The sequence below is a fragment of the Sus scrofa genome, chromosome 3, assembly GCF_000003025.6.
Source record: "Sus scrofa isolate TJ Tabasco breed Duroc chromosome 3, Sscrofa11.1, whole genome shotgun sequence".
Taxonomy (NCBI): Eukaryota; Metazoa; Chordata; class Mammalia; order Artiodactyla; family Suidae; genus Sus; species Sus scrofa.
In genome coordinates this window covers 25,948,472-25,973,101 of record NC_010445.4, presented here as the reverse complement: position 1 = coordinate 25,973,101, position 24,630 = coordinate 25,948,472, and the positions used below count along the sequence as shown (strand labels likewise).

At 45.9% G+C, this 24,630-nt stretch overlaps 1 protein-coding gene across 2 annotated transcripts in view; it reads left to right on the top strand.

Moving 5' to 3' along the window:
* IQCK (IQ motif containing K) overlaps window positions 1-24,630 on the top strand; it is a 124,837-nt gene that overhangs the window by 49,022 nt on the left and 51,185 nt on the right. For both annotated transcript variants that reach the window (XM_021086532.1, XM_021086533.1), the window contains exons 5-7: window positions 2,833-2,885; window positions 3,023-3,100; window positions 23,541-23,625. In XM_021086532.1, the coding sequence (XP_020942191.1) occupies window positions 2,833-2,885; window positions 3,023-3,100; window positions 23,541-23,625 (216 nt within the window). The remainder of the gene's footprint in view (window positions 1-2,832; window positions 2,886-3,022; window positions 3,101-23,540; window positions 23,626-24,630) is intronic.

Below are 24,630 nucleotides of genomic sequence, written 5' to 3'. Positions count from 1 at the left end.
TGTAAAGATCCTATTTCCAAATAAGGTCACATTCTGAGGTATGTGAGGTTAGGACTTCAGTCTGTGAATTTGGGGCGGGGTGGTGGGGGAGGGAAGATGAAGAGACAATTCAACCCGTAACACCCTGGCTTTCTTTTTTCTATCTCTTGGATATCCTGCTAGTACCTCCCAGTGACGGGACCCGACAAGAGCGTGAAAGAGCCAGGTTGATATGAACCATAAAATCAGCCTCCTGAGGCACAGAGTAGGGTGGAAGAAGGTACACCTGGAGAGGCAAAGAGAAAATTTCCAGCAGGTCTATCTTGCCTTCATTCTTGGGAAGGATCTCTTCACATTTCAACCAACAATTTGTTCTTAGCCCCTGCTATCTTAAAAAGAGAGGCAGAAGGGGGAGGGAGGAGGGAGCAGGATGAACTGGGAATTCCGGCTAGTAGATGCAAACTATTACATTTCGATGGATAAACAACAATGCCTTTCCTGTTGTGGCTCAGCAGAAAAGAATCTGACTGAAATCCATGAGGATGCAAGTTCGATCCCTAGCCTCCCTCGGTGGGTTAAGGATCCGACATTGCTGTGAGCTGTGGTGTAGGTCACAGATGTGGCTCAGATCCCATGTTGCTGTGGCTGTGGTGTAGGCTAGCAGCTGCAGCTCTGATTCAACCCCTAGCCTGGGGTTGAATATGCCCCAGGGATGGACCTAAAAAGCAAAAACAAACAAACAAACAAACAAAAAACCCCAAAACTAAACCAAGGTCCTGCTGTATAGCACAGGGAGCTATAGTCCATGTCCTGGGATAGACCATGATGGAAAATAATATTAAAAAAGGAATGTATGTAGGTGCATATATGACCAAATCATTTTGCTGTACAGCAGAAATTGGCACAACATTGTAAATCAACAACACTTTAATTAAAAAAATACAAAAAAATTAAAAGGGCATTCCCACTGTGGCTCAGCAGGTTATGAACCCAACCAGTATCCATGAGGACCCGAGTTCCATCCTTGGCCTTGCTTAGTGGGTTCAGGATCTGGCATCACCACAAGCTGCGGCATAGGTTGCAGAAGTACCTTGGATCTGGTGTGGCCGTGGCTGTGGTATAGGTCAGCAGCTGCAGCTCTAGCCTGGGAATTTTCATATGCCAGGTGCGGGTGCAGCCCTGGAAAAAAACAAAAACAAAAACTAAAAGGAGAGGCAGGGAACTTCTGTCTCCCCATTTCTGTAACAATCTTCTAAAAAGAGTTAACTTTCGGAGTTCCCATTGTGGCTAGTGGTTAACGAATCCGACTAAGAACCTTGAGGTTGCAGGTTCGATCCCTGGCCTCGCTCAGTGGGTTAAGGATCGGGCGTTGCCGTGAGCTGTGGTGTAGATCGCAGACACGGCTCGGATCCCAAGTTGCTGTGGCTGTGGTGTAGGCCGGTGGCTACAGCTCCAATTTGACGCCTAGCCTGGGAACTTCCATGTGACGCAGGTGTGGCCCTAGAAGGACAAAAAGATAAAAATAATCTTTAATAAAGATTTAATAATAATCTTAAAGATTTAATAATCTTTAATAATAGATATTAATAAAAAGAGTTAACTTTTCTGTTTGAGTTACAAGACACTTTACATGGAACTAGAAGGCAGGATGGCCAGGGCTTTACCCCATGCTGTTCTGTGCGCCTCTTCCCCGTTACTCCAGGACGTGCTTTCGCTTGTGGCTTCCAAACTATCTGTCACCTAGAAAAGCTACTTTCAGGTACATATTAGGGAACCTCAAAAGGGGTGGCACTAATCCAAATGAAGTTTATCTTTCCTTACATATCAAGAGATCCAGGGCAGGGCAGCCGCAAGCAAGTACAGTGGCTTAAGGCAGTCCTCCAAGGCCCAGGTTCCTTCTAACCCCCTGCTGGGTGCTGCTCCATCTCCAGCCCCACACCCGTTTGCAGATGGAGAGAAGCAGAAGGAAACACCAAAGAAGAGGCAGCAGAAATCAAGAAAGTCACGCTTTCTCAGAAATATATGGGCCATGGCCACCTCTGTCCCATACAGCGGACCTGTACGATTGTCCCTTGCTACACGGGAGGCTGGGAAATGGAGTTTCCCCCGTAGACTGACAGTCAGTCAGGTTTCTGTTAATAAGGATGAAGTGGAGCGTGGCCGTTCGGTGGGCGGCTGCCAGGGTCCCTGCACTGGCCAGTCGAAGATGGCCTCCTGAAGCACTGCTGTTCTGAGGATTGGAGGGGACTGGGGGAAAGCAGAAAATACGGTGACGCAGAATCAAGGTCTAGAATTAAATCCAACGCAGACAAGTCCAAAATGCATGTAATAAGTCCCCTCCCCTGGGCACTGTCTTTTATTAGTCCCTGCTGAAATAGTCAGAAAATACACTCACCCCAAGACGGCTGGAGAAATGTCTTCAGGATTGTTGTTTTTTTGTTTTTTGTTTTTTGTCTTTTTAGGGCCTCACTGGCAGCATGTGGAGGTTCCCAGGCTAGGGGTCCAATCGGAACTGCAGCTGCCGGCCTACACCACAGTCACAGCAACGCCAGATCTGAGCCACATCTGCAACCTACGCCACAGCTCATGGCAACGCCAGATCCTTAACCTACTGATTGAGGCCCCGGATCGAACCTGCAACCTCATAGTTCCTAGTCAGATTCATTTCCGCTGCACCAGGACGGGAACTCCTGTCTTCAGAATTCTTTACATTGCCTGAGTCATAGTTTGTTGATGTGCCTGTAAATTTATGCATATTTCATCTCGCACAGGTAATCAATTAACCCCCTCTTCCTTTGTCCGACTTAAATGTGTGAGCCAAGAATGTAATTGAGTTCTCTCTTCTCTCTTTAGAGGAAAAGAACCAAATTCATTGCCTGTGATTTTCTGACCGAATGGTTATACAAGTAAGTTTTTCATGTCTTTGAATATTCAGTGACCCCTACAGATTCGATAGTGTTAATTTGCAAGCAGAATAGCAACAATTAACTTGAATTCTTGCTTATTGTTTTCTTGTCAATCAAACATGTGCCGTCTTGACCAGTCAAAATCCAAAGAGGGCAGGGGAGCCATTCACAGAATTCTTCTCCATCCCATTTGTGGAAGAGTGGCTGAAATATCAGTAAGTAATGACACAAGGCTTTGAATAATTTATTCCTAACCTTGAGATTTTAATAATGATAATTTCCTCCAATCTAAGAGAACCCACTCATAATCCACCCAGGGCCCTGGGTCAATTTTAATATGTGGCTCTTCTCTCTGATGATTTTCATTTTAGGCTAAGGGCAGTGATTATTGAAGAAGCACTTCAGAAATAATACAGAAAACTGAAAAACATTCTTATCCTAAGTAATTCATCTCTCCATTTCTCTCCCTTTCCTTCTGGTCCCGAAGGCATTATGTCTCAGGAAATAGGACTAACATTTTCTACATGTTAATTTTAATTATATGCATCAATTCTACATTTAAGACACTAGAACATAACAGACGAAGTTAACACTCTCTTTCACCATCATTCTAATCAGACTCTTCTCTCCTCCCAAAATTAATCAGTCTGGTCCATAGTGTAACCTTCCCTGGCTCTTAAAATTAGCTGTTTAATTATATAAGATTAGCTTGTTCCATATAAAATTAATAGTATTTTATGTGAGCTGTTTATCGTCCATGACAGGGGGACAATAATGATAAGGACCAACATTTGTGTAGTGCTTCTATCAGTCGCCTCAGCATTTAGCACTAATGCAGTCATTTGATCCTCAAACAATGCTGTTACCAGCACTGTTTTGCAGGTGAGGAAATTTATGCATTATTCTGCAACTTCCTTTTATTTGACTCAAATATATGATTTTAAGATTTAGTGCTGTCGATCCAGTTACATCTGATTCATGCCTTTGATCGCTTTACAGTATATGTCATTTCTAGGTTGGCACAATTTATTCATCCGTACAATAAACCTTTATTGAGTACTGCTATGTGCCAAACGTCATTCTAGGTGCAAGAAATAGAGCAATGAACAAAACAGCCAAAAACTTCTGCTTTAATGGCGCTTATATTCTGGTGGGAGATGACGGATATTAAGCACATAAATAAGTGCTATTGGAAAAATTCAAGCAGAGGGGCGAGAATGTAGGTTGTTGAAGGGGCTTAATTCCACATGGAGTGGTCAGGAAAGACCTTACTTGGAGGATGACTCTTCACAGTGGTCCACTATTTTAAGCCATAGGTGGGAGAACAATAACTCAATTTTGAAAAAATAATATTTAATTTATTTCTTTGAAAATGTTTGCATGCCAGCCCTTTGCAAGAGCAATGTCAGGGAACTGAGGCACTAGGAAATTAAGTGAGGCTTGTAAAATCCGCATTTCCCCCCCCCCCATTTTTTGTATTTTAGGATCATCCTTTGGCATATGGAGGTTCCCAGCCCAAGAGTCGAATCAGAGCTACAGCTGCCAGCCTATGCCACAGCCAATGTGGGATCCAAGCCACATCTGCAACCTATACCACAGGTCATGGCAATGCCGGATCCTTAACCCACTGAGCAAGGCCAGGGATCAAACCCTCATCCTCATGGATGCTAGTCAGTTTCGTTACCACTGAGCCACGACGGGAACTCCCCAAATCCCCTATTAAACAGAGTAGAAGACATGAAATTAGACCCTTACCACTCAAATGTTATATCTTTTGTTTAAATATGCCTTTCTTGGGAATGTCAAGCTGAATAGACTCTTGGCTTCCTTTCTCAATTTTGAGAGTTTTAAAGACTCCAGGTGTTACCAGTTTTTAATAGTCTGAGACTAGCTACACATTGAAAGGAGAATATTAGAAAACCTTGTTTCTCATTAAGCTTCAAGTCTGTGCCTAATTTTGTCCAGTATGAAAGTGGAAAGCCTATAATTTATTGACCATAAATGATTAATAAATGAAAGATTTGCATATATTTTTCTTTCTTTCTTTTTTTTTTTTTTTTGTCTTTTGTCCTTTTAGGGCCGCACCCACAGCATATGGAGGTTCCCAGGCCAGGGGTCAAATTGGAGCTGTAGCTGCCGGCCTGCACCACAGCCACAGCTTGTAAACCCCCCCTTTTTTTTGTATTTTAGGGTCACACCTTCCACATATGGAGGTTCCCAGATCCGAGCAACGTCCGTGACCTACACCACAGCTCACAGCAGCGCCAGATCCTTAACCGCTGAGTGAGGCCAGGGATTGAACCCACATCCTCATGGTTTCTAGTCGGATTCATTTCCGCTGTGCCATGACGGGAACTCCTGCATATATTTTTCTAAGACAGAGTTTTTTTGGGTATCATTCTCCAGGTTGAAAATGAAACACTTTCCCACTAACAATAATCAATAAAAAAGAATCTTAAAAATAAGAGAATTTCTCTAAATTAAGAATTCTCTCAAATGCCTGGTCTTTATTGTACAAATACCTTAATTTAAGATGGTTGCTGGGAGTTCCCCTCGTGGTTCAGCAACCATTTTAAGACGTAGTGTTTGTGAGGATGTGGGTGCAATCCCTGGCATCGCTCAACGGGTTAAGGATCCAGTGGTGCCACAAGCTGCAGCATAGGTCACAGATGTGGCTCAGATCCATGACCCTTGGCCCAGGAACTTCCATATGCTGTAAGTGTGGCTGTAAAAATAAAATAAAATAGTAAAATGAAATAAAATTTGCTAACTTCCACCGGCAGCTCATATAAATATACTGCAAAGTAGCAATAGCAGTCATTTCCGCTGAACTGCACAAGAACAGAAACAGAAGAGCTCTCGCTTTAACTGGCATTTGTGTCTTCTGCTTCCATTACCTTTCAAAGAGCTGCCCAGACCGTGCTAAAAATTTAAGCAATACTAATCTAATTTGATGCAATCAATATTTATTGAACACCTACCAAAAGCAATGCACAGAGCGTGGTGCAATAGTGAAAATGAAGATAAATAAAATATGGCTCTGGCCCTTGGGGGTGAGAGAGCTGTGTTTACAGCTAGCTGTAGTTTCTGCAGCGAGGGTTGTAAAACAGATGTTAACAAAGCAGTCCAGGGAAATGGGAGCGCAAGACATCTACAGGCCTCCTCCCCGACCCCCCCCGCCCTACCTCCCCCCAGAGGCCCGGAGCCGATTGGGCCAGTGGCCAAGTGGATGCTCAGGTTTGAAGAGGCGAGAACTCAGGGGCTCTGTCCTCCTTGAGAATGCTCTTGAGCAGCAGGGAGCCAAGGAGGGCTGCAGCCAGGAAACAGCCTCTCACCCAAGTTTCCCCACCCCGGGCACCATTGACATCTAGCATGAGCCTTCTTTGTCGTGGGAGTTGTCCTGAGCGCCATAGGACATTTCACAGAATCTCCACCGCCCCCCGCCCCCTGCTCATCACCAACCGGAATGTCCCCAGGGAGTTCCCATGGTGGCTCAGCAGAAACAAATCTGACTAGCATCCATGAGGACGCAGGTTCGATCCCAGGCTTCGATCTGTGGGTTAAGGATCCGGCGTTGCTGTGGCTGTGGTGTAGGCTGGCAGCTGTGGCTCCGATTCAACCCCTAGCCTAGGAACCTCCATATGCTGCGGGCATGGCCCTAAAAAAAAGACAAAAAAAAAGAATGTCTCTAGATCCTGGCCAAAGTGAGGGGAGAGCAGGGAAACAGAAAATTCACCCCTGGTTGAGAACTTCAGATTAAGTTCAGAGTGAAAAATGAGTGGAAGCATGACAGGGAAGGGAGACAAGCTTAGAAAGTTGGTGGTGAGTACTGACATTCTGGTGGATGGGAAGGTGTCTGCTGAGAGCAAGGCAGGGGAAGGTTCTGGAGGCTTGTGGGGGAGGGGAGGAGGCTGCAACAGCTGCTCTGGTGGAACAGATAAGGAATCAGCTAGGGATAAATAGGGAGTGCCCAGCTGATGGCCTGAATTTGTGGTGCATATAAACAGCCTGCTTGCGAGATTATTTCCAGCAACTGTCTGCAGCCCTGGAACGGGGTGGAGAAAGCAGATGGTTGGGTAAAATCAGGGCTGAAGACTAGCAAGGCTAATATAGTAAAAGGTCTAGACCAGGCCTGGGGGCGGTGGGGGGTGGGGGAGCAGAAATTTCCCGCTACCCTTCTAGGTTCTTCTGGCCAGCCTAAGAATTAAATTGGCAGGACACAGATTGACAGGAGAAAAATCAAACAAAAGTTCAATAACAGGTGTACATGGGGAGTTCCCGTTGTGGCTCAGTGGTTAATGAACCTGACTAGTATCCATGAGGACAAGAGTTTGATCCCTGGCCCCGCTCTGTGGACTAAGGATCCTGCGTTGCCGTGAGCTGTGGTGTAGGTTGCAGATGCTGCTTGGATCCCGCATCGCTGTGGCTGTGGTGTAGGCCAGTGATTGGACCCCTAGCCTGAGAACCTCCATGTGCTGCAGGTGTGGCCCTAAAAAGACAAAAGACAAAAAAAAACCCAAAACACAGATGTACATGGGAGAGGCAGAGGAGAACTGAGTTACTAAAATAGCTGAAAGCCTCCCCTTAAATACAGAGGAGTTAGGGGTAGGGATCTGAGACCTCAAAGGGGCCGGAGAAGGCAGCTCGGTGAAGCTGGCAAAGCAAAGGTTTGGTAAGTGAACGTTTGCTCGTCCCTGCAGAGATAATGAGACAGAGCCGACTGCTATCTGAGTGTCCCCACCACCGCTAGCTCCCGATCCGTCCCTTGCAGACAGCTCCGGCGACGGCTCTATTCTAGGCACAGCCTCTCTCTCTAAAGTCTTTCCAGGCAGTTAGCAGGACGGTCAAAATTTCTTCCTGAGTCTTTCGGGCCTTGATTGTTTTCAGCTCGAAATAGTCCTCATGTCAGAGGGACACTTCAGGACGGTCTAAATTTGTCCCCCTGCATGAGAACTTTTCTAAGCATAATGTACGTTTTTCTCATAAATTACCATATTTTCTGAAGTGCTCTAACAACCAATATTCAAGATGAGAAAGAAGCACCGCTTTATGTGTCCACATTGGAAGTGAGAAACATACGAAACTCGGAAACGCTAACATGCGGACCCTAAGGTCCATGTGGTTTTTGGAATTTCAACGACTCTTATTTGGATCCTGGTTCGAAGAAATAAACCAAAAAGAAAAATTAAAGTTCCCTGGTGGTTTAGTGGTTAGGATTCAGCGCTTTCACTCTTGCAGCCTGGGTTCAATCCCTGGCCAGGGAACTGAGATTCCACATCAAGCCATTAAAATAACAATAATAATGATTAAAAATTTTAGATAAGAAAAATTAGGAGGCAGTTGGAAATTTGAATACCTAATAAATAATTGTTGTGTAAGGCATGCTGTAATGATTTCATAGTCATAATCAAAAAGTTATTACTCTTTAGACAACATGCTGAAATATTTATGAATGAAATATGAAATCATACGATGTCAACAAACGGGGATAGGAAATTACATTGAGTTACGCAGAGAAGCATTTAATGGAAGCTGGGGGGTGACCTGGGTTCTTTTTTTTTTCTTCTCTGCCTACTTTTTTATAGCTTGGAAGTTTTCCGTAATAAAACATGAAAAAGAGAAGAAATGGTAAGAGGTTTCAAAGCTCCTCCTGAGCACCCGATTGAATCGCAGATGGTGCTGTGAGCAAGGTGGCATCTCCTGACTGGCAGGGTACTGGGAGGACTGCGGGCGGTTCTCTGCTGGAAGTGGCTGGTGACAGTGGTGGAGGTGGAGTTTTCATGTGATTATGTTGAGAAACGCAAAAGGCATGGAAGGAAAATGGCCCTGGGGTGTGAGAGGGAGAGCGACAGGTGTGGGCCCAGATGAGAAACTTCATGGAGCTCTCTTGGTTACCCACGTGGAGACCTGGCTCTCTGACCTGGCACAGCTCACACGGGCCTCATCTTCCCTCTCTGCCCACCTCCAACGCCAAACTCAGTTCTCCCCAGCGACAGAGAAGGGGGATTTTGTTGTTGTTGTGTGTTTGTTTATTGCTTTTTAGGGCTGCATCTGTGGCATATGGAAGTTCCTAGGCTAGGGATGCCATCGGAGCTACAGCTGCCAGCCTGCACCACAGCCACAGCAACGCCAGATCCAAGCTGCATCTGTGACCTACCCAACAGCTCATGGCAACGCCAGATCCTTTACCCACTGAGCGAGGCTAGGGATTGAACCCGCCTCCTCATGGATACTAGTTGGATTCGTTTCCGCTGCACCACAACAGAAACTCTGAAGGATTAATATGATCAGAGCCTTGGACTTGTCCTAGGAATGGCTCCAGTCATCTCAGAGCTCCCAGAGAGCAAAGAAATGGCTTTCTAGGTCAGGTCAGCACAGTCAGTCTTTTAGGTTTTGCAGGCCACATGTGGTCTCCGTTGTAACTGCTCAACCCCACAGCTGTAGCATGAAAGCAGCCCTAGACAATACACGAACAAGTAGGTATGACTGGGCTCCAATACGACTCTGTTTCCAAAATAGGTGAAGGGCCAGATTTGGCCCTTGGGCAATAGTTTGCTGAGCCCTGTTCTCCACGGACACCAGTAGCCCAAGTCATGATCACACATAAGGGCAAAAAAGGGTATGAATAGAAGTAAGTAGGTGGGAAGGATCAAAGGATGGGGAAGATTGTAAAGAGATCAGGAATTTGGGAAGTTGAGCTGTGATGGGCTGGAGGGATGACCCATTCTAAGATGTGACCATTCTATTGAGTGAGACTGAGGAGGTGGGGGGGGGGAAATAGAATCATCTGGACTCAAAGCCAAGGTGTTAGAGGTGTCATCAGTATGATTGGAAATTGGGTGCCAGCTATTAAGGGAATACATTTTCCCCCACTACTGATACATAGTTTGAAGAAGGTGACGCAAGTGAAATCCCAGACGCGTCCAGGGAGGTGTAAGAATGTTCCAGAAGTCAACATGGTGGTGGTGTCGTGTAGAGGTTAGGAGCCTGGGCTTTGTGGAGTGACAGCTCTGCCTTCTCAACCAGGCTCTAGTCCTTCTAGCTGTGTGACTTGGCACAGATGATGGAAGTTCTCTGAGCCTCACTTTTTCATCTGTAAAATGGTTTTTCGTCTAAACCAAGCTAGTTCCTTACCTAAGAAGAATTTTGGTGCCAGCTATTAAGGGAACACATTCCCCCACCTCCCACTACTGATACATATACCAGCAATGTGTTTCAGCTGTTTAAAGGGAGTTCCTTTTAATTTATTTGTTCATCTATTCAGCTAATATTTATTAAATGCTTAAAAGTGCTCTGAAATCGTGAAACAGACATATTCATAACCTGGCTAGCTACCATTTATCGGATGCTGGCTATACGCCATGGAACCATGACACAGGCAAACATGGTCCTTGTCTTCATGGACAAATTTTGTATATAGTTGGGTTGCAGTATATATGTATTTATTTATGCTAATTTAATGTGCTCTTGCGGGAAGGAGAGAGAGAGAGAGGAATAAGATTTTTTTTTAAAATGCAGGCAATTCCAGGCCATTGTGAACTGAAGATGAAGCATAAAATAGGACACACGACTTAGCTCTTTCTTCAATTGTCTTCAGTTTTATGTGACGCTCATAAAATGAACAGCCCATGAGTTCCCGTCGTGGTGCAATGGAAATGAATCCGACTAGGAACCATGTGGTTTCAGGTTTGATCCCTGGCCTCATTCAGTGGGTTAAGGATCCAGCGTTGCCGTGAGCTGTGGTGTAGGTCTCAGACGCAGCTCGGATCCTGCGTTGCTGGGGCTGTGGTGTAGGACGGCAGCTGCAGCTCCAATTCGACCCCTAGCCTGGAAACCTCCATATGCCAAGGGTGTGGCCCTAGAAAAGACAAAAAAAAAAAAAAGAGAGAGAGAGAGAGAGACAGATCAAAAGATGGAAAATTTTAGATGTGTTGAGAGGAAATTTTAGCTAAAGTGATTTCCATCTTGTGTGCTTATTTTAGAGTCGACTCCTGTGTAAGATGCCACTCCTTTGCGTATTATGTGTACTAGCATTTATTACCTTGAATAATCCTATCCATCAGCCCGGAGACCTATCCAAAATATGAGTTGGGGTCTTATTTTAATGTTATTAGTAAGACAAATTCTACCAAGTCCAGCTGTCTTTGATACTTGATGTCATTATATTGTCTGATCACAGCTGGCAGCTTGTGATCATTTGTCACAGGCAGCTGCCAATTTCTTATCACATAAATGATGGGTCCTTTGCCCCCAGGTCCCCATAATTTAACACACGCTTCACTGTGTCCTTCCCTTCTCAGCTGTCCATTTCTTTTCTATGACTCTTTTTTAAAGAGCTGCATTATTATGTAGCTATTTTATATAGACATGGACAACCCTTAAAAAATTCTCTTAGGTTTATATAAATAACTAAGCTTTACCATGTATAAAATATACATATTTGCGGAGTTACCGCTGTGGCACAAGGGGATCAGGAGTGTCTTGGGAGCACTGGGATGCAGGTTTGCTCTCCTGGCCTGGAACAGTGGGTTAAGGATCCAACATTGCCACAGAGGCGTAGGTGGCAACTGCAGCTTGGGTCTGAACCCTAGTTTGGGAACCCCATGTGCCGTGGGGTGGCAAAACAAAGAAAAAGGAAAAAAAAATACGTATTTGTTAAATAAACTACACAGTTAAAAGGCAACATTTTAAAATCGGGGATCATCATAGAATTAAATAACTCCAGACAAAAGAAGCCTTTCAAAAGCATATTTCACTCCAAATGGCAGTAACATGGCTTTTATTTTCTTCTCTATATTATTTTGTAACTTTTATATTTTCTACAGAGTTACTTTATTTATTTATTTATTTGTCTTGTCTTTTTTTTTTTAGGGCCACACCCACGGCATATGGAGGTTCCCAGGCTAGGGGTTCATTCAGAGCTGTAGCCCCTGGCCTACGCCAGAGCCACAGCAACGCCAGATCCGAGCTGCACCTGAGACCTACCCCACAGCTCACAGCAACACCAGATCCTTCACCCACTGATCAAGGCCAGGGATCAAGAACCCTCACCCTCATGGTTCCTAGTCAGATTTGTTTCTGCTGCGCCACGACGAGAACCCCCAGAGTTAGTTTAAGAATGAAAACCGTTCGAAAATGATAGAGTATTTAGTCTGTTTCTTTTTATTCCGTTTTCTTGCTCTCTGTGGTAGACATATATGTTTTTTCTAGTCCTGCACTGATTTTCCCGTTTCGGTTACCGTGCTCTCCATGTTTTTGGAAGGATCACTCCTCTCGCCTTCTCCGTTCCAGCAGAAAGTGAGCTGATTCCACCTCTGGCTCTGAGCTGAGTATGTGACCCAGCCCTGGCCAATCAGGGGTTGCACTCACGGTTCAGTCAGAGATAACCCCAAGATGTTTCAAGAACCAGGATAAATTTTCTGTCTTTTTCTCTAGACTTAGAGGTTGGAGGGTAAAAGCCTTGAGCTGCTGAGGGCAACCATCTAAAGAGATTGTGCCTGGGATAAAAGCAAAGCTGAGAGGTGGCTGGAGCCTGAGTCCCTGTGGCATCGTTTTCAACCTTTCTATCTGCCCACATTTAAAGCCAACTTCACCCCTATTAGTTAAGTGAACCAATAAGCCCCTTTCTTTTTTCTTTCTTTCTTTTTTTTTTTTTTTTTTTTGCTTAAGCCAGTTTAAGTTAGATTTCTTTTCTTTTTTCCTCTCCTTTTTTTGCTTTTTTTTTTTGCTTTTTAGGGCTGCGCTCGTGGCACATGGAGGTTCCCAGGCTAGGGGTCAAATCAGAGCTTTACCTGCCAGCCTACACTGTTGCCACAGCAACACAGAATCCAGCTGCTCAGTGACCGACATCACAGCTTATGGCAATGCCAGATCCGTCACCCACTGAGCAAGACCAGGGATTGAACCCATAACCTCATGGTTCCTAGTTGGATTCGTTTCCACTGCACCACAATGGGAACTCCTTTTTTTTTTTTTTTTTTTTGCTTTTTAAGGCCTCACATCTGGCATATGGGAGCTCCCAGGCTAGGGGTTAGATCTGAGCTGCAGCTGCCGGCCTCCACCACAGCCACCAAAACTCAAGATCCAAGCCACATCTGTGACCTTCACCATAGCTCATGGCAACACTGGATCCTTAACCCACTGAGCGAAGCCAGGGACTGAAACTGCATCCTCATGGACGCTAGTCGGGTTCGTTACTGCTGAGACACAACGAGAACTTCAAGTTAGATTTCTGATACTTGCAAATGGGAGTCCGAGTACCCTCCAGTATTCCATATCAGTCAGCTGTCTCTAGGTTTTGCTGCAGTAACAAACAGCTCTTAAATCTCAGTGCCTTGTATCAACAAAGATTTGCTCCCCACCCTGTTTTATGTTGGATGTATGTCACCTTTGGCTCAGCTCCACATCTCTTTTCATTCCGGGGCCCAGGAGGGAGGAGCAGCACCCTCCCTCAGTCTCACAGCAGAAGGAGAAGCGCCAGGGCCCACCCATGCAAGGGCAAACGTTGGTTCTCATGTTTCATTGGTCAGTACAAGTCCATGGCCCAGCTCGATATCAGTGCTATAGGGAAGCAAGCGGACACCACCCACAGGGAGAAACCACAAGGCAAATGACAAGAGAACAGGGATGCACAGGGAGCCGAGTGGTGACTGTGACAAACCACACACTCTGCGCATGTTCCCATCAGAGCCTGGGGAGGGGTTTTCTCTCCCCCCACCTTTCAGCAGCAGTGGATTGCATCTGTCACCTAGTGGCCTTGCTCCTGTTTATGAATCCAGCACTGGCCTCTTTTTGTTGTCTCTAGTCCTGACTTAACCAGCCAATCAGAAACAGTGAAATTATTTGCTATTATGTGAAGGACAGGAAACAGTCAGCTTTTTATTTTGGCCAAAAAATACTCATCCAATTCGTCTGCAAATAAAAAGGCACTGAATAAACACAAGGAACCAAAGCACCCGGCTGCCTCTCTGGTCCTGTGTCCCAGGGGAGAAGGCTCCTGAAAGACATCATTAAAGCTGAGACCTTCAATGAAACAGAGATCGTGTTTTAGGAGAGAAAAGAAAAGGTTGCTTTGGGAGAAATGTCTTTTCAGCTAAGTCCTACCCTTTGATGAAAAGAAAAGAAAAGAAAAGAAAAATGCACGATAATTACAGGTCGGTGAAAGGTATCTTATGACCCCACACTGAGGTGAATACCCAAGTGTCACCGTGCTGTTTGAGGACAAGCTCCAGATGTATCATGATATGTTTGTGCTGAGCTTAACAGGGGCGGCCCAAAACGCTTAGGGGGATGGCACGTCTTTTACACTGAAGTTAAATGGTAGCCCAGCAGAAAATGTACTGTCCTGCCCTGCTGAAAGGAAAAAAAGTCCTTTTTATTCATTTTGCCTTATGCAGGATTTCTGTCTCCATCATTCCAGAGGCCAGAGCCTCGTGAGGGTAATGCATCATCTTGGCTCCAATGTTAGCTTTCGTCTTCAACAGGAAGGAAAGAGAGCTGTTTCCTGAATTCGGGACATGCGGGGATGCCCAAGTCCCCTCTCGCTGGAGGCTTGTCGTGCAGGTGGCCCTTTCTCTGGGGCACCCAGTACTGCTTCTCCTCCTTCTTCCTGTTGTTTCTAGGTGGCACTTTGGGAACAAGCTTGGGTGTGTGAGGCAGCACAGCAGACACCGCTGGGTTCCAATCTGAGCTCTGCTATTTATTAGCGTATTCGTTTTCTATGGCTGCTTAATAAATTACCGCAACCTTGGTGGCTTAAAACAGCACAAGTTTGGAGTTCCCATCATGGCCCAGTGGAAATGAATCTGACTAGCATCCATGAGGACACAGGTTTGTTCCCTGCCCTCGCTCAGTGGGTTAAGGATCCGGCATTGCCGTGAGCTGGGGTGTAGGTCTCAGACGTGGCTTAGATCCTGCGTTGCTGTAGCTGTGGTGTAGGCCGGCAGCTCTAGCTCCAATCGGACCCCTATCCGGGAAACCTCCATATGGTGCAGGTGTGGCCCTAAAAAGCAAATAAATAAATAAATAAAAATAAGCAAAAATAAAAAGTTGAAAAAAAACCCACACACACAAGTTTATTCTCTTATAGTTCTGGAGGCTACAAGTCCAAAATCCGTTTCATGGGGCTCAAGTCTGAGTGTTGACAAGACTAGTTCCTCCTGGAGACTCTAGGGGGAAATTCGTTTTCTTGCCTTTTCTAGTATCTGGAGGCCACCTGCATTCTGGAGGGCTTGTGACCCCTTCCTTCTATCACTCTGACCACCTACTTCTGTTGTCACGTCTCCTGCTTCTGTAGTAGCATCTCCCTCTGCCTCCTTCTCAGAAGGACCCTTGCGATTATATCCCTCAGCCCACCTGGATAATCCAGGGTACTCTTAAAACCATTAATTTAATCACACTGACAAAGCCTCTCTCTCTTTTTTTTGGGGGGGATTGCTTTTTAGGGCCGCACCTGGGGCACATGGAAGTTCCCAGGCTAGGGGTCAAATCAGAGCTGTCGCTTCCGGCCGACGCCACAGCCACAGCGGTGTGGGACCCGAGCCATGTCTGCGACCTACATCACAACCCACAGCAACACTGGATCCTTAACCCACTGAGCGAGGCCAGGGACCGAACCCTCTTACTAGATACTAGTTGGTTTCGTTATCTCTTAGCCACAGTGGGAACTCCCCTGACAAAGCCTATTTTGCCACATAAGGGAACATGAGTCTGGGAATTGAAAGTGGACATCTTGGGGCCATTATACAGCCAACACCTAATGCTGGATAACCTGGAACTAATCCCCTCACATCTCTGATACTCGCTCCTCTCTTCTGTACCACAGGGATGGTAATAAAACCTAAATGCAGGACTCTGACATTAGAGATGGTATCAGCGTTGTTTGTTGCAAGGAACAGAAATTTAAAGGCTGCTTAAGGAAAAGGGTATATATTGGAGATAAAAAAATAACTCATAGACAAAAAAGGAAAAGGTAAGGGAAGAGATCCCGTTGTGGTTTAGTGAAAACAAACCCAACTAGGATCCATGAGGATGCAGGTTTGATCCCTGGCCTTGCTCAGTGGGTTAGGGATCCAGCGTTGCCTCGAACCGTGGTGTAGGTCACGGACATGGCTTGGATCTGGTGTGGCTGAGGTGTAGGCTGGCAGCTGTAACTCTGATTTGACCCCTGGCCTGGGAACTTCCAAATGCCACAGGAGTGGCCCTGAAAAAAGCAAAAAAAAAGGAAAAAAAGAAAATAAAAGAAAAAGGTGAGGGAGTTCCCGCTGTGGTGAATGGGATCAGTGGTGTCTTTGCAGCACCAGGACACAGGTTCGATCCTTCGCCCAGCACAGTGGGTTAAGGACATAGCATTGCCGCAGCAGTGGTGTAGGTTGAAACTATGGCTTGGATCTGACCCCTGGTAGGGAAACTCTATATGCTGCAGAGCAGCCAAAAAAAGGGGGAAAAAAAAAAGGTAAGGATCTGTCCTTAGAAGCAGGTCCAGGGACCCAGGGAGCCCAGATCCCTCAGTCTTTGCCAGTCCACACAAGAGTCCCATTCTAGGAAAAGAGCATCTGTGTGCCTAAGCTTGGGTTTCCCATGCACACCTCAGCCCGGGGAGGGCAGGGCACTGGGACCGCATCCCCCCCGACACAGGGAGGGGGCTGTCAGAGCAAAATCTGGCCGATACCATGAAAAGGGGGGTTGGGGTATGACAGATAAAAATTAAAGGTATTCACTGCAGAGGGCTCAAAGTACATATACACAGAATGATCCCTTTTCTCCTTAATCCTAAGAGAATAGGAGTCGTTGCTTTCCCAAGATAAAATATGGGTGGGACAATGACCAAGCAAGAGAAAGAGCATCTGCATTCAACTTCAGCTCTGCCACTGGTAAGATCTTTAAGGAAAGATCTCTGTTTCCTGTATATAATATTTGTTTATTCAAAAATATTTATTGAGGAGTTCCCACTGTGGCTCAGTGGGTTGAGAACCCAACTTAGTCTCCGTGAGGCTAGGGGTTCCATCCCCAGCCTTGCTCAGTGGGTTAAGAATCCAGGGTTGCCATGACCTGTGGTGTAGGTCGCAGATGCAGCTGGGTTCCCGTGTTGCTATTGCTGTGGCTGTGGTATAGGCTGGCAGCTGCAGCTCCGATTGGACCCCTAGCCTGGGAACCTCCATATGTGGCTCTAAAAAGACAAAAGACAAAAGACAAAAAAAAAAAAAAAGCATGACTTGGAGATTGCAGGCCTGAGCAAGAGGCTAAATGGGAAGCCATTGACTTGACTGAAACGGAGTGTGGAAAAATTAGAGTTGGATTTTAAAATTGAATGGGTTGACTGAAGAATCCCAGTTTGTCGGGAATAAAAATATGAAACTTCCCCCCCTCTTTTCTCTGGTAACTGCATGACTGTATTACCTTGAATCCCTCTTCCATCTAGGAAGCAGTCTTTAGTAACTTTTTTGGGCAGCTTCCATAACTTCCTGGTCACTCTGTTTTTAGATAGTCTCCTTTCACTGTTTGGATTCATCCTGTTTATTTTTAAATCCTTGGTCTCATTCCGGATGCAGAACTCCTTTCCCCGCTTTCCCCAGCTCCAGCCCCAACTATCTATGAGTCAGGGCTCCCTGAACTTGGGAGGTGGGGAGATGACTTTTTTACTTTCACTAACTGAAATTGAGCCTCTCTTTTAATTAGAAATGTGGGAAACAAACCTCAGTAGTCTCCACAGTCACTGTGACTTTGTCGCTAACAGCAGTCAGATGTTTTCACATCCCATTGCGGTTGTTGCAGTGATCTTGAAATATCATTTACACTTGTCACTTCTTTCAAATTATAGTAGTTAATTGAACTGCCATTAGCTCTTCCTATTGACTGTATTATTTAGAAACCCATATATCCCCACATCACCAAGTGGTTCTTAAAAACATTTCGATAACCATATTTCAATATAATTGGTTTGCTTTGAAATCTTAGGTATTTACTGCTTTTTTCCTTCTTTCCTTTCTTCCTTCCTGCCAGCCAAGGTTTATGGAGTTCGCGGGCCAGGGATCAGATCCAAGCCGTGGTTTTGACCTAAGCCAAAGCTGTGGCAACACGGGATCCTTAACCCACCATGTGGGGATGGGGATCGGACTTGTGTCCCCGTGCTCCCAAGATGCCACCAGTCCCACTGCAACACAGTGGAAACTCTTAGGTATTTATTTTTATATTTAAAATAAAATGGAGTTCCCATTGTGGCTCAGCAGATTAAGAACCCAACATAGTGTCTCTGAGGATGGGGGTTCGATCCCTGGCCTCGCTCCGTGGGTTAAGGATCCCACAGCATTGCCATGAACTGTGGTGTAGGTCACAGACACGGCTCAGTTCTGGTGTCCCTCTGGCTGTGGTGTAGGCTGGCGGCTACAGTTCCGATTCGACCCCTAGCCTGGGAACCTCCATAAGTCACAGGTGCGGCTGTAAAAAGAAAAAAAAAAATATTCAGAGAAAGAATCCAAACAGCCCAAGTGAAAGTGATTATGGCACAAAACAAATGCCCTGAGAGAGGTTTGGGAGGGGCAAGGAGGGAGGGGGTCTTCTCTTCCTCCACGCCCGGAGCGGGAGGAAGGACCCTGGGGAGGATAGCCGTCTCCTTAAGGTTTTCCTTGAGCCACATTAGCGAAAACATGTAATCAGTTTCAAAGAGAATAATAACACAGCCATCTGGGCACATTTATCAAGCAGCATCAAGTACCACAGCCCCGGCTCCTAAGATGTTTATACCTGCAGCCCCAGGGTGAGCACAAGGTCTTGCAGCGTGTCGTTCAGGGCGCACTGTTAACTGCATCCAGAGGCGGCTTCTGATGATGGGGTTGGTGAAGCGGCTTAACTATGTGTTTATCTGGGAGGCTCATTCACCCTGGGATGCAGGGGTAATGACTGCCTGTTGGTCTCCCAGGGTGGAGGAGTGGGCGAGGGGGCGATGCACGGGCCCCGCCCCAGTAACCATGGTTTCTAAAAGTGCTTTAGGCTGTTCAAGATGAATGCAGCCCTTCCCTTCTGGTTTTCAGAGCTATCACTCACATCACTGCAGGCTGGAATTTCTGTCCCCATGCCGAATCTGCAAGTCCCCTTCCAGATAACTGCTGTTGTACTTCTTCCGAATATTTGAAGTTCATTACTCAGCACTGCGATGCCTCCAACACAGAGTGTTTAGGAAACCAGGAGAGGCTGAGGGCAGAGATGGGGTAATTTTTCACTGAATATGGTAGGCAGACATTGTCAAATCCTAATCTTATGAATTGGTGAAAGGCTTCACTAATGGCAGTTGATTTAGGGCCGGTGTCATTTTGTAAATAGCTTTGCATCTGAGTTGTGCTTTCACGTTACAAGAAAACAATCTCTTACCTAATGAACAGTGGGGGGAAAATATGCATTTCAAGGTTTGGTTGTCAATATAAAGCTGCCGTTTCTCCTTTCTGCTTTATTCTTTGTAAATGCCAGTAAAGATGGCACCTTTTGTCTTAGAGCTGGATGCAGAAAGTAATAGACTCACTTCAGCGTTCCCGTTGTGGCGCGGTGGAAACGAATCCGACTAGGAACCATGAGGTTGCGGGTTCGATCCCTGGCCTTGCTCAGTGGGTTAAGGATCCAGCATTGCCGTGAGCTGTGGTATAGGTCACAGACGTGGCTTGGATCCTTCTTGGCTGTGGCTGTGGCGTAGGCTGGCAGCTGTAGCTCCGATTAGACCCCTAGCCTGGGAGTTTCCATGTGCCGTGGGTGCAGCCCTAAAGAGCAAAACTACCTAAATAAATAATCAAGACTCACTTCTCAGATTCTCTTACGTATTTTCTAAGCATGGTATAGCTTCTTTAGATCCTGATCTTTTGCTAAGCATCCAAAAATGGGAAAGGAATTTCGTGTGTGTGTATGTGTGCGCGCACGCATGTATAAATGCACGTGTACACAATCAGAGGAATAAATTCTTGTCCTTCTCCGAATCAATTGCTGCGATTCAAATGTACTTACTTCATATTAGAGAAAAAGGAGGGCATGACGGATGCGTCCTCCCCATCAGACAGTTCTTAGAAACGCTCGGCAGTGCTGTTTTGCCCTTTGGAACACATAGACCTGTTCGTTTTAGGGACGTCCTGTTTCTGGTGATGGATGCTTTCATTTTCCTTCCCCCACCCCAGTTCTGAAGATGAGCAGTCATGTCTCCTCCATCTCAATTTTTATTTGACCTGAAGCCAGTTGCACAGATTGCAAAAGAGAGGAAAGGGCCTGGCCTGGCTTCTGTCCCTTGGAGCTGCTCTGCTGAAAGGATGGCTCATTCCTAGGGCCCTGATTGACGCTGGCTTTCTCATCCTTACTCTTGGTTGGGGAACTGGACAGCACCCCGTGACTTAGCCATGACAGCAGGGATGTCACGAAAGGTGGCCTCATATCACTGCTTCAAGGCCTATGAGAAATTTCCTTTCGCGTTTTGGAGATACCACTGTGATGCAAAGCACTTTGGGGTTTCATTACGGCTGGAGGCCCTTTGTTGGGCTGGCCTGGCCTATTGTGTCCCCAGATTTGCCATTCTCCTTTCCTACTGCTATTCCAAAACAGAAATACCGATCCTTTGAGGATTCATGACCTCAGTATAGAAAAACATACTTCCAACCGAAAAATTGTAGCTGACCAGAAAGGCGCCATCCAATCTCCCCCTCAGGTTCAAGTGACACACTCCACTTTGTTCTGCTGTCCTGACATCAGATTTCCCTGTGGAGCTTCAGGCAAATGAATACCGGCCAAGTTATTACTGTAAGGAGGAATCCAGACGGCATTTTCTATGATTGCGGCTTCCCCCGGCTCTTTTTTTTCCTTCTAGGCAAAGGGCCGTGTTTTCCTCTTTGTAACACTCAAAGCTGCTAGATCCTAAAAAAATTCCACATGCCTGCCCTTCTCGTCTCCATGGGCCGTTCCCCGTGTCTCCTGGGCAGTTTGCATCCTCAGCAGGAAAGAGTCAGTGGCCTTGACCAAGTCGCTTTACCCCTCTCTGCCTGAGTTTCTCTGCTCCAAAGAAGGACGGCAACAGCTCACTATTATTTTGTGAGGATTTGATGAAATAATGCTTGGAAAGTACTTAGCACACTGTGCCAGGCAGAGGCTCACCCCACAAAGATTTATTGAGGGTCTGCTATGTGCCAGATGTTGTCCCAAGTGCTGGAAATACCAAGAGGAGCAAATCACAGGCCCGGTTTCTCCCCCGCGGAGCTTTGGATGTTAATTAGATAATCACACAGATTTATATCTCCAAATTGGGCCAAGGACTCGCAGGGGAAATTACACAGGGCTCTAGTGGGCCCCAATCTAATCAAAGGACGCCGTTCCATGACATTTGAGTGGAGATGAGAAGAAAGAAGAGAGAGGAGTTCCTGTTCTGGCTCAGAAGGTTAAGAACCCAACACAGTGTGTGAGGATGCAGGTTCAATCGCTGGCCTCACTCAGTGCCGCAAGCTGTGGCATGGGCCAGCAGCTGTAGCTCCGATGCACCCCTAGCCTGGGAACTTCCATATGCTGCAGGTAGGGCTGTAAAAAGAAGAAGAAAAAAAAAAAATGATTGAACTGGGAGAAAGAGGTGTCAACCCCAAGTTGCCCGTGAGCAAGTTAGGAAAAGGCACCCCTACCCCAGGGCAGATGTGCCAGAGCTGGTGCTGGGCCCTGTGGCCCATCTGCTGGGAGCCCTTGGGCAGAGAACAAAGTGCACAACTCCGCAGTGCCCTGGCCGGGAGTAAGAGGGTATTGGAGACAGAGGAAAGTCCCTCTGCAAAGGCCCTGGGGTAGGAGGGTGCTTTGGAGGAGATGGGAGGGGAGTCTAGGGAGCTCTTGGTCCATATCAGCTGCTATTAATGCACAATAGCATTAGTCTCATAAATTCTCTGCCTGCTAACCAAGGTATCCTTAGAAACCCTGAGGTCTCTCTAGAAACATTGATTTTTTTTTTTTTTTTTTTTTTTTGCTTTTAGGACTGCACCCACGGCATATGGAGGTTCCCAGGCTAGGGGTCCAATTGGAGCTGTAGCCACTGGCCTACACCACAGCCACGGTTACGCCAGATCTGAGCCGTGTCTGCAACCTACACCACAGCTCACAGCAATGCTGGATCCTTAACCCACTGAGCAAGGCCAGGGATCGAACCCCCAACCTCATGAGCCACAGTGGGAACTCCAAAGCTATTGATTTTCATCTAGTGAAGGAGAATTACTTCAGGGCTGTGATCTGCTGGTGTCACACAACCGGGATTTACAAAATAAGGACAATTTAATGTGGAAAGTGGGGAACCAGGGTGCCTCCAGAAAAATACAAATGCTCTATTACTGCCCAGAAAATTGAGTATCAGGCAAAAAGGAGTGAAAACAAAAACAGGACAAACAGGAGTTCCCGTTGTGGCGCAGCAGAAATAAACCCGACTAGTAGTCATGAGGTTGCCAGTTTGATCCCTGGCTTCACTCAGTGGGTTAAGGATCCAGCGCTGATGGGAGCTGTGGCGTAGGTCGCAGACGTGGCTCAGATCCCACGTTGCTGTGGCTGTGGTGTAGGCTGGCAGCTGCAGCTCAAGTTGACCCCTAGCCTGGGAACCTCCATATGCCATGGGTGCGGCCCTAAAAGAAAAAAAAAAAAAAGAAGAACAAACAAACAAAACACAAATAAAAATAAAAGCAGAACCCTAGGGTTAGTTTACTAACAATGCAGTCAGTTGGAGGGTGTAGTTGTCTCTCCCAAGAAGTTGATCTCCTTTTCTTGGTCTCTTAGAAAGGACCTGCCTGGCCGGAGACCCGGAAGCTAGCCACAGTTGCTTGCTAGAAATTGTCTTGGTAATCCCCTGGTTCTTCCTGGCTTTGATTTCTTTGGTTCTGGAATAATCCAAAAGAGCATTCATTCATTCACACAAATATACTATATCAAGGCTGGGGTATTTTGTCGTTGTTCTTGTTGCACCTTTAGAGCTAGAAAACATGCAGCTTTCCAACCTAAGCCCTTTCAAAGCAGGGCAGGCTAATAGTAACTTAAGCTTTCACTGTTTAGGAGTTCCCTGGTGACTCAATGGGTTAAGGATCAGGCATTGTTATTGCTGTGACTCTAGTTACTGCTGTGGTTTGTGTTTGATCCCTGCCTGGGAAGTTCTGCATGCTGCAAGTGCAGCCAAAAAAAAAAAAAAAAAAAGTTATGCTGTTTAAAAACAGAAAATCCACCCTAGATTTTTTTTTTTTTTTTTTTTTGGTCTTTTTAGGGCAACACCTCTGACATATGGTCGTTCCCAGGCTAGGGGTTGAATTGGAGCTGTAGTGATCGGTCACAGCCACAGCCACAGCCACGCTGGCTCCAAGCTGCATATGCAACCTACACCACAGCTCACAGCAATGCTGGATCCGGAACCCACTGAGCAGGGCCAGGGATTGAACCCGCTTCCTCATGGATACTAGTTGGGTTCATTTCCACTGAGCCATGGGAACTCCTATCCATCTTTGATTTTTAAAGTAAAGGAATGCTAACTCAAGCCTAAACTTTTCTAGGAAAAATGACATTGTTGCTTTCTAAGAATGGGAGTAGAGGAGGCACTTAATCAGAGAGGCCATTATGTTGTCAAAGGCTTTGCTGAGGCTGAAGGACGGATTCTCACGGGCATCTGACCCTTTTATTGCTTTTCAGCCCCCGGTCAGCAATCCCACTCTCCCTCCTGCTGACAGAAGCAGCAGCAGCACTCATCATTCAGTCCTTCTGGAGAGCCTATCTGGTAAGTCACATGCGATGATGGCATTTGGTCTGATGGGGAATTTTTGTGTGCGGAGGACCCAGGGGACAACCTTTAGATGAATTTGAAACATAGGATCGTAGAGCTAACACGATAGGAGGCTCTGTGAAACAGGTCTTAAAGAAGAGGGATTTAGAATTTCTACCAACATTCATTTTGCAGTTTTCATTAAAGGTACCCTCTAACCTTTATGAAAATTTACTTTTTATGGAAGTAACATTAGTTTATAACATTTTAAAGATTTCACGTGTACAACATCATGTATTTCTGCCTCTATATAGGCTACAGTGTGCTCACCAACAGAAACTGAGTTTCCATCCATCCCCCATTTGATGGGTTGATTCCCTTCACCCACTTCGTGACACCCCCCCCACCCTCCACGCCCCTTCCCCGCTGTTCTCTGTATCTACATATTTATTTTTGTTTGGATTCATTTGTTCATCTATTTTTTTAATACTCCACATATAAGTGAAATCATTCAGTATTTGTCTTTCTCCATCTGACTTACTTGATGTGGCATTATACTCTCAAGGTCCCACCATATTGTTGCAAATGGCAAGGTTTCTTTTTTGTGGCTGAGTAATAGTCCATTGTGTGTTTGTATGTGGTAATATTCCATTGTGTGTGTGTGTGTGTGTTTGTCTTTCTCCATTCATTCATTGATGGGTACTTGTGTTGCTTTCCTATCTTGGCTATCTTGAGTAATGCTACCGTGAACCTAGGGGTATATATATCTTTTCAAATTAAGAGTCTTTTTTTTTTTTCCTTCATTTTTTAGGGCCGCATCAGCGGCATGTGGAGGTTCCCAGGCCAGGGGTCAAATCAGAGCTGCAGCTGTAGGCCTACACCTACAGCAACAAGGGATCCTCAACCCACTGATCAAGGCCAAGGATGGAACCCATATCCTCGTGGGTACTAGTAGGGTTCGTTACCACTGAGCCATGATGGGAACTCTGTCCTGAATATTCTTTGGATAAATACCCAGAA